This window comes from Polypterus senegalus, chromosome 8, assembly GCF_016835505.1.
Source record: "Polypterus senegalus isolate Bchr_013 chromosome 8, ASM1683550v1, whole genome shotgun sequence".
Taxonomy (NCBI): Eukaryota; Metazoa; Chordata; class Cladistia; order Polypteriformes; family Polypteridae; genus Polypterus; species Polypterus senegalus.
In genome coordinates, this window is record NC_053161.1 from 177,305,105 (window position 1) to 177,319,303 (window position 14,199).

General features: G+C 39.8%; 1 protein-coding gene across 2 annotated transcripts in view; it reads right to left on the reverse strand.

The window, feature by feature from the left end:
* Window positions 1-4,865: 4,865 nt before the first annotated feature.
* LOC120533426 (gastrula zinc finger protein XlCGF57.1-like) overlaps window positions 4,866-14,199 on the reverse strand; it is a 36,760-nt gene continuing 27,426 nt past the window's right edge. For both annotated transcript variants that reach the window (XM_039760306.1, XM_039760307.1), the window contains one exon: window positions 4,866-6,153. In XM_039760306.1, the coding sequence (XP_039616240.1) occupies window positions 5,225-6,153 (929 nt within the window). In that variant the 3' untranslated portion in view covers window positions 4,866-5,224. The remainder of the gene's footprint in view (window positions 6,154-14,199) is intronic.

A 14,199-nucleotide genomic window follows, 5' to 3' on the forward strand; every position in this document is an offset into this window, starting at 1 on the left:
TTTAAAAACCTTTTTGTAAGGCGTTTTGTATAATAAAATGTGTATTTCAACCTGGGACTGGTGTCTGTAAGGTTGGGTCTGGGATGCTGCAATGCCCCCTAGTGGTCACAACTATTAAATGTAATGATTGTGTTTTTTGCATGTCTTGTTGTGTGTAATGTGAACATTGTGGCCGTTGTAAGACCCCAAACCTCAGGCACAATCGTAAGGACACAAGTCCAGATTTATTAAAAGGGATTCTTACAAAGGTTTTAGAAATTTCCCCACCAATTATTTTCCTTCACCGTCCATTCCTGCAGGCAATCTTTGTTCTCTTCCACCTGACTGTGACTCACCTGGCTGAGATCCAGCAGTTCCTCTTATGTAAGACCCAGGAATACTTCTGGTGCGAGGGTATAGCCCATTGAAAACGCTTCCAAGTTGACCAGAAGTAGGGATTATGGATTCCCATCATAACTCCCCTGTGGGCATCTGTGTGGACATCCTAAACCAGAGATACTGCCATCTGGTGTATTGTGGGAGAAATTGTTCAGCCGTGCTCCTCTCCCGCAACTCTTCTGTTGCATTGGCTCCTGGCCAGGTAAGGGTCCCTGTTCAATCCTGGTCAGGATGCCAGTCCATGTGTGCCATCCATTACAATAATGTTGTAATGATGTCGTGTATGGTATTTATTTTGTACCGCCAGTTGTATGTTGCCATTGTTAATTATACTGTCCCCTCTGAAAGTACTTCTGCTCCCTTGAACAACTGGGTGGTTTGACACAAAATGTCCTCTGTTCTTTATGGTTTAACATATGGAGATGTAAATACCAGGGAGAATAAAAGCTGAAACTCTGCTCTCTCTTTTCATCTTCATCTTTTGATCTCGCACACAAATGTCTTCAGCGCACATCAACAAATAAAAAATTCTTTTTGAGGGGACTGTATGTTGTCACACACTTGCGAATAGGAGGGAGCTGCATGGACCAAGTGAAGGGAATTCCACGCCAGGCCAGGGGGTGGCAGGGTGCGTTAAACCTTCTGTTGTCTCCGCACACAAAAAATGGGAAAACTTGTCTGATTCAACCCTGAAGACGTCAGTTCCGGTACAGGCGCCCAGATGCATGTCACTTCTGGCTCCACTACATCACTTCTGGTTTTGACATTTAGAGCCACCATTTTTGCGACAATCTCCAGACTCCATCAAGGACACATCTTTCTTTACTTTCAAACCCATTGCAGCCAAGGAAATTACACAGGTGGCTGCCCCAAATCTTTTAAAGTCCCTCGTGTCTGATCATTTCACAGTGGCATAGTCGGCAGGATGGTGACCTCCTTATTAGACTGGAAGTCGAACCTAAACAAAGACTTGACACACTATCCAAACCTACAACAGAAGAAGGTTTACAGCTCCCTGCCACCCCCCTGGCCTGGCGTGGAATTACCTTCATTTGGTCCATACAGCTCCCTCTTATTCACACGGGTGTGACAATGTACAGTATGTAGTATCGAGAGGAATTCCTAGCCACTTCAGTATATGGCTGGGTGACAGCAATCCGTAAAGTTCATAATGAAGCCAGTCTGTGTTTTGTCAAATCACAGGACTCTCCATATTGTAGAAAATACCCCAATGAAACCAGTGGTCCCATTAGTGCTCACATGTTACCCAAAAACTGAAATCTTACACTGTTGCTATGGAATATTCAATAAATGAGTTGTGTGGGATGTGGGGCGACTCAAATTGATGAACCGCATCTCCAAAGAGAAGCCAAGGCACCTTGTACTTCTGAGCAGCATACTGATTTAGACACCATTGAGAGTGCCACCAAAATAACAAATATGCTGCCAGACGCTGAGACGTGTCCATCTTCCCCTGGTGTTATCCCCTCTGCACGTGCACTCAGGATGCTCTCCAGCCATTCTTTATTGCACTCCTTCTGGCTTTTGGCCACCACTTCATGATCCCTTGTTCCACATATACATCATCAAGGCTCCTCACCATCACTTGGACCCTTGCACTGCTCCCATTTAAATAACCAAGACCACAAAAGCTGTGGAATACACAAGATGATTCTGTCATCAATCAAATTGCTCCCCATTCGTTAACACTGCATTTTGCTCCACAGGACTGAAAAGTGCTTCAGTCTGCTGGTTGGTAAAATAATCACAATTCTACAAGCAACTGGGAAAACATCTAGCATTGGACACTTTGTGACATAACAAAAGGTTTAATCTATCTTTTATATATTATATAATGCCTTTCATATCCATCTATTATACAGTGCCTTTCATATCTATGTATTATATATTGCCTGTTGTATCTATCCATCTATCTACAGGTGTCTATGATACAGTGCCTTTCGTATCAATCAATGTAATATATAGTGACTTTAATATCTATCTATCTATCTATAATATAGCACCTTTCATATCTATGTAATATACAGTGCCTTTCATATGTATTATACAGTGCCCTTCATATCTATTAAATAGTGCCTTTCACTTCTACAATGTAAAAAATAAATCTTGCATGTGTGAAAAATAATAATAAAAAATAGCTAACTATACACAAAATAATCATTACCTTAATTAATAAAAATGGGTTTTACCCTTTTTCTTGATTATTTTAATTCTAATTCAATAAAAAAATTAAGAATAATGTTAACTTATTATTTTTCTTAAAATGTAAACATTTTTTATAACTTATTCTATGTAAAAAAAACTATACTGTGAATTGAACACATTTAAGTTAAGTTAAATTTAATGACAGGGCACTTCCTCTCACATCGAAATGTTAGAAGAAGTGCCGTGTCATTACGTTGATTTCTTGGTCTTTACAACAACGCATTCAGCTGTAACGCTTATCCATAATAAGTATAAAGCATATTAATTCCGTAATGAATAACTAGTATTTCATCTCATATAGTTACAGACGTAAGCAGTTGTTGTTTTCACGAAAACTTTCCCTTCATGTGGGAAACATGGCGGGCAAGGTAGCGTCTTTCTAACAACTTACCTCGTTGGTTTGCTTTAAAAAGCAAGCACATTTCTCGGATAGTTACGTATGTTCATATGTTTTTTTTATCGTTTAAATCTTTTATTTTACACAGAAAAAGAAAATGACACTCTGAGATAAGTTTGAGAACGATGTGGCGTTTGTCCTAAACTACGACCTGTAAACAACATGTAAAGACGTTTGCCTAACCGTCACGGTATTATTTGACCTTTTATTTAATTACTGTTCTACAGAGGCTATGTATTTTCTGGTTAATTTTTAACACTGTGATTTATTTAGTGATGTTTGATTTCCTATTTTATTTCAGGATTTTCGCTATTGCATACTGAAAAGTAGTGAAAAGGCGGCCATTCATTTAAGAGGACATGTTGGCGTAAATGCAGGAAGTGTTTGAAGAGCGGCACCTGCCGTAGGATTTCACGCTTTCACTCTCTGTTTCCTTCCCGTTTACCACTCATTCCTGGGACATTATTTGATTGAGATATACCTTTTGAAGAAAGTTTAAAAAAAGAAAAGACAATTTTCATTGACATTTGAATGTTAGTAATTCAGTAAAAATTATCCTCAGACATTTGATTTAATTTTCCTTTGAAAATATAACTCCGTTGTTGTGACTCTCTGTATGTTCAAATAAATAAAGATATATGGATTTTTAGCATGTATTTAAGTCATTACTGTCCAGCGTTGCATACTCACTTTTTTTGAGTACTTAAATTCAAATGAAAATCAGAGTAAAACGAAACCATTTTTGCCACTACTTATATTTAATCAAACTCATTTATTTTAGGTAAATTTGAGTTAATTAATAAATTAAGTTTACTCAATAGTGCAGTATATTAAATCTACTCAAAAATATAGCTTGTAATTTGTTGCCTTATTTTTTTAAGTAATTTTAACGCAGTATTTTTTACAGTGTATTTATCTATCTATCTATCTATCTATCATACAGTGCCTTTTTATATCAATGTAATATATACTTCCTTTCATATCTATTATATAGTGCCTTTCATATCTATCTACCTATCTATCAATCTATAGAATATTTCAGTAGTGTTCTGAGCTCACATTAGACACTATTTAAATGAGCTGCACACACCTACTGTATCTTCTTTAATGGTGGAAAAAAATGACTGCTAGTTAAAGCAACTAGATGATTTCTGTACCTAAATGGTGGACTATTTGTTTAATTGCTTTAGTGTTGTTTTTTCTAACCGTTATTTTTCATGGCACACCCTGTGCTAAGCTCTAGTTAGTAATATGGTTGTTGAATGTTCTACAGCTGACACAGGAGCGAGTCCAAAGGAGGAAGTCAACTACTCAGAGAGCTTTCTCAATCTCAGGATGGAGATAACAAACTCTTCAACAACAACAACGAGCAGACCAAACTACATACTGTATCTGGACAAGTCTACATAACAGAGTGTTCAGAAAATGTCCCTTCCAATGACGTCCTAGCAATTTGCAGTTGACTCTAATTTTAAGTATTTGATGCAGTGATAAATGGAGAAGTGAACTTACTTTTTCCATATTTAAAATGGTCATTTATATTGATTTAAATTATGCAGCTGACTACAAACTACTACTAACTGCGGCATTGCGTTTGTTATATCACCTTTATCTAAAGATACAGTTTAAACTAAGATCAAATTGGAATATGTATTAAAAAGAACAGAGTATCTAATGGCGTGTACTTACGTTTTCACATGACTGTTGTGGCCACCAGAGGGAGCCAGAGAGCCCCAAACCCAAGACACCGTATAACACCAGACATTATATGAATAAAATAAAAAAAAAAGTATTTATTTACACCAAGCACCTGGCAGTAACGGGATCTGAATGAGAAACTCCTATTAAATGATAAGATGTTTCAACCTTTCTAGATATTTTATTCCCTTAAAATATTTAAAAACCATACTGTAAGGTGTATGAATGGCAATACTATTGTCACTGTGTTGATATACTGTACAGTTGATATGAAAATTATCCTAATCTTTCTTTGTCCACATGGCAGGGCTCTCTCAGGCCTGTTGTAATAAAAGATGTCAATCAGAACCATTGCAGTGAAGATCTCAGCAATTATTTAAAAGAAAATTCCCTAGACAATCTTATACAATGAAGCCCCACATGTGAAGGTAATGTTCGAGCCTCAAACGGTTAGGAGTTATGTTTTACTTCTTCCTCCACCTTCCTTCTTCACCCACCACTGTCCTCCTTCAGGGCTCCCTTCTTCTATCCTGTGTGCACTGCAGAGTGTTTTTTAAGACTGACCAGGCGCACAAATTGTTTGCCACACTCCAAACAGCAAAATGGCTTGTCTCCTGTGTGAACTGAGGAGTGTCTCTTAAGACTGCTCAGTTGTGTAAATCGTTTCCCACATTCAGAACAACAATATGGCTTCTCTCCTGTATGAATAACAGAGTGCTTCTTAAGACTGCTCAACAATGAAAACTCTTTGCCACATTCAGAACAGCAAAATGGCTTCTCTCCTGTGTGAGCATGAAAGTGTTTTTTAAGACTGCTCATACACACAAAGCGTTTACCACATTCAGAACAGCAGAATGGCTTCTCTCCAGTATGAACTGTAGAGTGTTTCTTAAGACCACTCATACCTACAAACTGTTTGCCACATTCACTACAGCAATATGGCTTCTCTCCGGTGTGAATTCTAAAGTGACTCAGAAGGTTACTCCTGCGACAGAATCCTTTGCCACATTCAGAACAACAAAACGGTTTCTCTCTAGTGTGAGTTCTAATGTGTATTTGAAGATGGCTCTTGCGAGAGTATTGTTTGCCACATTCCAAACAGCAATATGGCTTCTCTCCAGTGTGGATCCTGGCGTGGCTCTGAAGAGTAGTACTGTTACTGAAGCATTTGCCACATTCCAAACAGCAATACGGCTTCTCCCCTGTGTGAACTCTTTTGTGGGTCTGAAGACTGGTGGTTTGAGAGAATCTTTTGCCACATTCAGAACAGCAGTAGGGCTTCTCTCCAGTGTGAATCCTTATGTGTTTCTGAAGATGACCTCTGTCAGAGAATTGCTTGCCACATTCGTGGCAGCAATACGGCTTCTCTCCAGTATGAATTCTGAGGTGTCCCAGGAGAGTTTTCCGGACAGAGAAGTGTTTGCCACATTCAGGACAGCAATGAATTTTGTCTCCTGGATGAAGTTTAAAAAAAGGAAAAATAAAAGCTTAATTTCAATGCACTGCCCTTTTATTCATATTAACTCATTTTAATACTGCTTGAAATTGTGACCAACTTTTTAAAAGCTTAAGCAGTCACAAGACTGAAATTGCACATGGATTTGTTCATTTTGAATACTGTATCACAACGACTCACCACATGCGCACAACCACTGGAGCCAAGAAATTGAAACAGTACTTCTTGAGAACCACAGACAACACAGAGAACCATAAGTCACCATGTAGTGTGGTAGACAGTAGGTCTTCAGGTATCCTCAGGCTTAAAATAAGGAGGACTAATAAAAAATGATTAATGTTGAATACCGTTATGACAAATGTAGAGGGCATAGCAGCCACTCAACCTGACAAAGACACTTATAAAAAAACAATTTTTTAAAAAATTTTCTTCACCTCGTGGGAAACACCTTCCTTGTTTCCCACAGGCACAACACAGGCTCAAGCACAAAGCACAAACACAATACTTTTTCCTGCTTCTCTTTCTTATTCTCCTTCACTCCTCCTTGTCAAGCTTTGTACCCCTCCTCCCAACTCTGGCTCCTTGAGTATTGTCTGCTGGCTCCTTTTATACGTTACCCAGAAGTGCTCCAGGTGCTTGATGACCTACTTCTGGCAGCACATCCGGATGTAGTGAAAGGGGCTCTGGAGCAGCTGCAGTGAACCTTGGTGGCGCCCCCGGATCCCAACAGGGCTGTGGACAACTCCATTTCCCATGAAGCCCTGCGGGAGTCCAAGGCACCACTGCAAACCATGGTAGCTGCCATCTAGAGTCCCGGGGGAGGTACTGTACTGCCCACACTTGTTCCCCCAGTCCTCTCAGTAAAGAGACGTCCTGGCCGGGCACTGTTTATATTATCATCTTGATCAGTAATAGAGTAGGCCAAGAAAATGGATTTGTTTTGATTGTAAGTATGGGTTTCATATCTCTACTAGAAGAAAAAACAAAGCAAAGGAAAAGCACAGTTATATTTAATAATAACTACACAACATATCCAGTTTCGTTTTTGCAAGTACAGTAATCCCTCGCTATATCGCGCTTCGACTTTCGCGGATTCACTCTATCGCGGATTTTAAATGTAAGCACATCTAAATATATATCACGGATTTTTCGCTGGTTCGCCGATTTCTGCGGACAATGGGTCTTTTAATTTATGCTACACGCTTCCTCAGTTTGATTGCCCAGTTGATTTCATACAAGGGACACTATTGGCGGATGGCTTAGAAGCTACCCAATCAGAGCATGTATTACATATTAACTAAAACTCCTCAATGCTATAAGATATGCATCCCGCGCGTAGCTTCATTGTTTGCTTGTCTCTGCCTCTATCTCACCCTCTCTGACATTCTCTGCGCCTGACGGAGGGGCTGTGAGCAGAGGTGCTGTTTGCACAGAAGCTGTTTGCCTAGTGGATACGGACGCACCTCTAAGAAATGCCGCTTTATCGCGGTGCTTACAGAAGCACACTTATTGATTTTTTGATGGTTTGCTTTAATCTCGCTCTCTCTCTCTCTGACGTTCTCTGCGCCTGATGGAGGAGATGTGAGCAGAGGGGCTGTTTGCTTAGAAGATACTGATGCTCCTCTAAAAAATGCAGCGGAAAACTTAAAAGCACAAGTATTGATTTTTTGATTGTTTGCTTTTCTTTGCGAGCTCTCTCTCTCTCTCTGAAATTCTCTGCTCCTGAAGAGAAGAAGATCTATTTGCATTCTTTTAATTGTGAGAAAGAACTGTCATCTCTGTCTTGTCATGGAGGACAGTTTAAACTCTTGACTAAAGGGTGTTATTTCATGTCTAGAGGGCTCTAATAATGTTAACAGTGTGGGAGAGTTTATAAGGGCTTAAAATATATAAAAATAACCATACAAACATATAATTTCTACTTGGCGGATTTTCATCTATCGCGGGGGGTTCTGGAACGCAACCCCCGCGATCGAGGAGGGATTACTGTAATGAGTAATGTAACTAAGTTTATTTTTAAAGTAACATTTGCCAAACTTGGTCTATTGTGAACATTTGTTTTCTGGATCTGGAATATTAACTCTTGAACAACGGGTGCAAATAAACTGGTCTGCTTAAGCAGCTGGCTGAATAAATAGTCGGAAACTCAATGATGTCTTGTTTTTCACCTTTGTACCACTTTAAAGACAGAATTATTGACAGGCATACCACATGCACTTCAGAACTAGTCTAAAGGTAAGCATATTCAGGCCTGGCCAGTACTTGGATGGGAGACCAACCAGAAAATATTAGAACATTGTTGCTCTGTAGTGGGAACAATCGTGATGGAGTCCTACCCCAGAGATCCGAGGTATGAAAGGGGAGATAGAAAGAAGACGGGAGGACAAACAACCCTGAACGGGCTGGCCGATGCCTCTTGTGGCAGCCAAAACAGATATCAGGTGGGTGAGGACATCTTCATTAGAACAGGAGCATAGAATAGGAGCAGGCCTTTCAGGCCAACAAAGCTTGCCAGTCCTATCCACTTATTTCTTCTAAAAAAAATATCAAGTCGAGTTTTGAAAGTCCCTAACATCTTACTGTCTACCAAACTACTACACTACACGTCACTTATTCCAAGTGTCTCTCGTTCTTTGTGGAAAGACAAACTTCCTAATATTTGTGTAAAATTTCCCCTTAACAAGTTCCCAACTGTGTCCCCGTGTTCTTGATTAGCTCATTTTAAAGTCACCGTCTAGATCCACTGTACTAATTCCCTTCATAATTTTAAACACTTCAATCATGTCACCTCTTAATCTTCTTTTGTTTAAACTGTAAAGGCTCAGCTCTTTTAATCTTCCATACTAACTCATCCCCTGTAGCCACTGTATTAGCCATGTCGCTCTTCTCTGAACCTTTTCTAGTGCTGCTGTGTCCTTTTTGTAGCCTGGAGACCAAAACTGCACACAGGACTCCAGATGAAGTCTCACCAGTGTGTTATAAAGCTTGAGCAGAACCTCCTGTGACTTGTACTCCACAAATCAAGGTGCTATATAACGTGACATGCTGTTAGCTTAATGGCTTTTGAACACTGTTGGGAAGTTGATAGCTTTGAGTCCACTATGACTCCTAAATCCTTCTCATAAGGTGTACTCTCGATTTTCTGACTGCCCATTGTGTATTCAAACCTAATATTTTTACTTCCTATGTGTAAAACTTTACATTTAATGACATTAAATTTCATTTGCCACAAATCTGCCCAAGCCTGTATGCTATCCAAGTCCTTTTGTAATGATATAATGGATTCCAAATTATCTGCTAATCCACCTATCTTGTTATCATCTGTAGACTTTACCAGCTTGTTACTTATATTTCTATCTAAATCATTTATAAATATGAACAATAGCAGCAGCCCTAGCACTGACCCCTGCTGCTCACCACTCTTGACATCGACCAGTTCTGATGAGGTTCCTCACACCATCATCACCCTCTGCTTCCTGTGTTTGAGCCAATTCTGCACCCATCTAAAAACATCACCCTGAACTCCCACTTCTTTTAGTTTGATGCCCACCCTCTCATGTGGCACCTTATCAAATGCTATCTGAAAGTCCAGATAAATAATATTATCTGCTCCACTTTGATCGTATCCTTTTGTTGCCTCCTCATAGAATTCCAGCATGTTAGTAAAACACGACCTCTCTCTTCTGACCCCATGCTGACTGTCCAATAAAACTCCAGTCCTTGCTAGGTGTTGCTCAATCTTATCCTTAATAATAATAATAATAAAAGGCCTGGGTTCCTGCTGGAAGAGGTGCTGGTGAGGCCAATGGGGGGCGCTTACCCTGTGCTCTGAATGTGGATCCCAATGTGCTGTAAAAAAAAAATAGCGCTGTCCTTCAGATGAGATGTAAAAATCGAAGTCCTGAATCTCTATGACTCACCTTTCATAAACAGTAGGACGTATCCTGATGCCCGGGATAAACTGCCTTCCATGGCCTGGTCAATCTGGCCCCCCAATCATCCCCTGTCTCTAATTGCCTAACTATCTCACCACTTCACGACCTAACAGCCAATGTGTGGTCAGCGTACTGGTGCCAAAATGGCCGCCTTCACATCAACCAGGCAGATGCTGCATATTAGCAGTGGGTGAAGTGGCTCCCCACTCAATATGTCAAGAAACACTTTATAAATGTAAAGAATGAATTAATTGAATTGCTCGACTAATTTGCATTGCGATGTGGAACAAAATAAAAAACAACAAACTTCCTTTGTGCTGTAGACCGATTAAAATTTTACTGTGTACTATGGAAAATAAAAAGTTACGTATTAGCACAAGTAGATGTAAACTTCATATGAACTTTTATAAGCCTTAAAACTGTGTGAATGTTTACATGAATCAGGTACGCCAAGTAAATATTAAAAAAATGCACATGCCATATTTCTTTTTTAATTGAGCACAGAGAGAAGCCACCAATATTTAATAACCCAAAAGGACAGAGGAAGGGAGAGAATGATGAATGGAGACAGCCTGAGGTCACAGAAGGGGGAGCACCTGCTGGTTGAGGGCCGGCAGGGAAATAAGGGAAGCGAGGAATGATAACGAGTGATAAGTTACGAGAAATACTGATGGCTACAAGAAAGGGCCTGGAAGAAGCCAGCTGGAGTGGGGAGTCAGAATGAGCAGCAAATGAGCCGTTTCAAGCGAGGTCAAAATCATAAGAAATGATTATATAAACTGTAACTTTTGATTTGTTCAGGGCTCAGCTCAGCTTGGCTTAAGTGGGTTGAGTCCGTGTTACTGATTATTGCAATAAAACTAATTACTCCGTTTGCCTATCCTTCGACTCCTAGAGCCTTCTTTCAAGGTGAGAATCTCGGGTGCATTTTACGCTCCAGCAGCCAGAAGTGGGCGCCCTGTCAAGATGACCCCAAGAGCACAACGCAAAGTCAGCAATGAGGTAAAGAAGAACCCTAGAGTGACAGCAAAGGACTTGAAGAAGCCATCAGAACTGGCTAACATCTCTGTTCATGAGTCAACTACACGCAAAACATTGAACAAGGTGAGAATCTTTCAAGGTGAGAATCTCGGGTGCATTTTACGCTCCAACAGCGCTCAGTTCTTTCTACTACACAAAACTATTCGATAAACTGAAACTGAAATCTAATATGGCCTGTTTTGTATTAGAGATTAATCACAGAATTATTTCTACTCTAAAGAAAAACATCAATATGCTTGAAGGAAATACATAATACATTTTGGGTACAAATTTTAATTGTGCAATTAATCTCTGGTACATTTTTTAATCAAACAGCAGCCTTAATTTAAACGTGGTAAATTTCATCCGTCAACTCGTAGTATGAAGGATGTGTTTGCTGGACAACTAATATCTGTAACACCAGAAAATCTCAAAAAGGTGGGACAGGCTGTGTAGTGCAGACCCCTCAGTGGGTATCATTTCAAACATTTCAGATGGGACTGTTCGATGAATTCTTCCTCATCAAGATTCATCACCCTCATATAGTCATATGAAAAAGTTTGGGAACCCCTCTCAGCCTGCATAATAATTGACTTTCAACAAAAATGATAACAGTGGTATGTCTTTTATTTCCTAGGAACATCTGAGTACTGCGGTGTTTTCCGAACAAAGATTTTTAGTGATGCAGTATTTAGTTGTATAAAATTAAATCAAATGTGAAAAACTAGCTGTGCATAAATGTGGGTCCTCTTGTAATTTTGCTGATTTGAATGCCTGTTACTGCTCAATGCTGATTACTTGGCTGGATGAGCTCATTAAGCCTTGAACTTCATAGGCCGGTGTGTCCAATCATGAGTGGTAAAAGGTATTTAAGGTGGTCAATCGCAAGTTGTGCTTCCTTCCCTTTGACTCTCCTCTGAAGAGTGACAGACAGCATGGGATCCTCAAAGCAACTCTCAAAAGATCTGAAAACAAAGATTGTTGAGTCTCCTGGTTTAGGGGAAGGCTACAAAAAGCCATTTCAGAGGTTTAAACTGTCAGTTTCAACTGTAAGGAATGGAATCAGGAAATGGAAGGCCACAGGCACAGTTGATGTTAAACCAGCAGGTCTGGCAGGCCAAGAAAAATACAGGAGCGGCATATGAGCAGGATTGTGAGAATGGTTACAGACAACCCACAGATCACCTCCAAAGACCTGCAAGAACATCTCGCTGCAGATGGTGTATCTGTACATTGTTCTACAATTCAGCGCAATTTGCACAAAGAACATCTGTATGGCAGGGTGATGAGAAAGAAGCCCTTTCTGCACTCACATCACAAACAGAGTCTCTTGTTGAATGCCAATGCTCATTTAGACAAGCCAGATTCATTTTGGAACAAAGTGCTTTGGACTGATGAGACAAAAATTGAGTTATTTGGTCAGAACAAAAAGCACTTTGCATAGCGGAAGAAGAACACCGCATTCCAAGAAAAACACCTGCTACCTCCTGTCAAATTTGGTGGAGGTTCCATAATGCTGTGGGGCTGTGTGGCCAGTTCAGGGACTGGGGCCCTTGTTAAAGTCGAGGGTTGGATGAATTCAACACAATATCAACAAATTCTTCAGGATAATGTTCAAGCATCAGTCACAAAGTTGAAGTTACGCGGGGGTTGGATATTCCAACAAGACAACGACCCAAAACACAGATGGAAATCTACAAAGGCATTCATGCAGAGGGAGAAGTACAATGTTCTGGAATGGCCGTCACAGTCCCGACTTGAATATCATCGAAAATCTATGGGATGATTTGCAGCAGGCTGTCTATGATCGGCAACCATCAAATTGAACTGAACTGGAGAGATTTTGTATGGAAGAACGGGGTCAGAAATACCTCCATCCAGAATCCAGACACTCATCAAAGGCTATAGGAGGACAGTGTCTAGAGGCTCAAAGGAGCAAAAGGAGGCTCAACTAAGTATTGATGTCACATCTCTGTTGGGGTGCCCACATTTATGCACCTGTCTAATTTTGTTATGATGCATATTGCATATTTTCTGTTAATCCCATAAACTTAATGTCACTGCTGAAATCCTACTGTGTCCATAAAGCATGTCAGATATTAAAAGGAAGTTGCTACTTTGAAAGCTCAGCCAATGAGAAACTAAAATTCAAAGAATTAAGAGGGGCTCCCAAACTTTTTCATATGACTGTAAAATACAAATATTAAGGAATAACTGCATTTACACTAGTCAACTTTTTTAGTTTATTGAATTGTTGAATGAAAAAATGGGAACAATTTGTGAACTCTGTTATTGTTAATGGTGTAAGGGTCATTTGAGCGTTTCATGTTATTAAAAAAGGCAAGGTAAATAAACTCACACATTCAATTGTTTCCCACTGCTTCTCCAAAGCTGGGTCATGGGAGCAACAGTCTTAGTAGTGAGGCCCAAATGTCCTTTTTCATACCCACACTTGTTAACAAATACTGTGTTATACCAAGGAGTTCCCAGGCCATCTGGAAGATACAGTCATCCTGGTGATCATCCAGGGCTTCCCTGGGGTCTCCTCCCAGCTGGTCGTACCCATAGACCCTCCACAGGGAGGCATCCATATCAGATGCCCATAATTCCTCTCGATGCGGAGGGTCTGTGGCTCTCCCAGACGTCTGTGCTTCTCACCTTGTCTCTAGGGGAGAGCCCAGCCATCCTGCGCAGAAATCTAATTTCTGGACCTTGTACCCACAGTCTCATTCTTCTTATTATTAATAACTAGCAGAATACCCGCGCTTCGCAGCGGAGAAGTAGTGTGTTAAAGAAGTTATGAAAAAGAAAAGCAAACATTTTAAAAATAACGTAAGATGATTGTTAATGTAATTGTTTTGTCATTGATATGAGTGTTGTTGTCATATCTATCTATTTATATATATATATATATATATATAGCAAAATACCTCGATTGGCAGCGGAGAAGTAAAAAGAAAAGGAAACATTTTAATAATAACGTAACATGATTGACAATGTAATTGTTTTGTCATTGTCATGAGTGTTGCTGGCATATACTGTATATATATATATATATATATATATATATATATACACACACAGACACA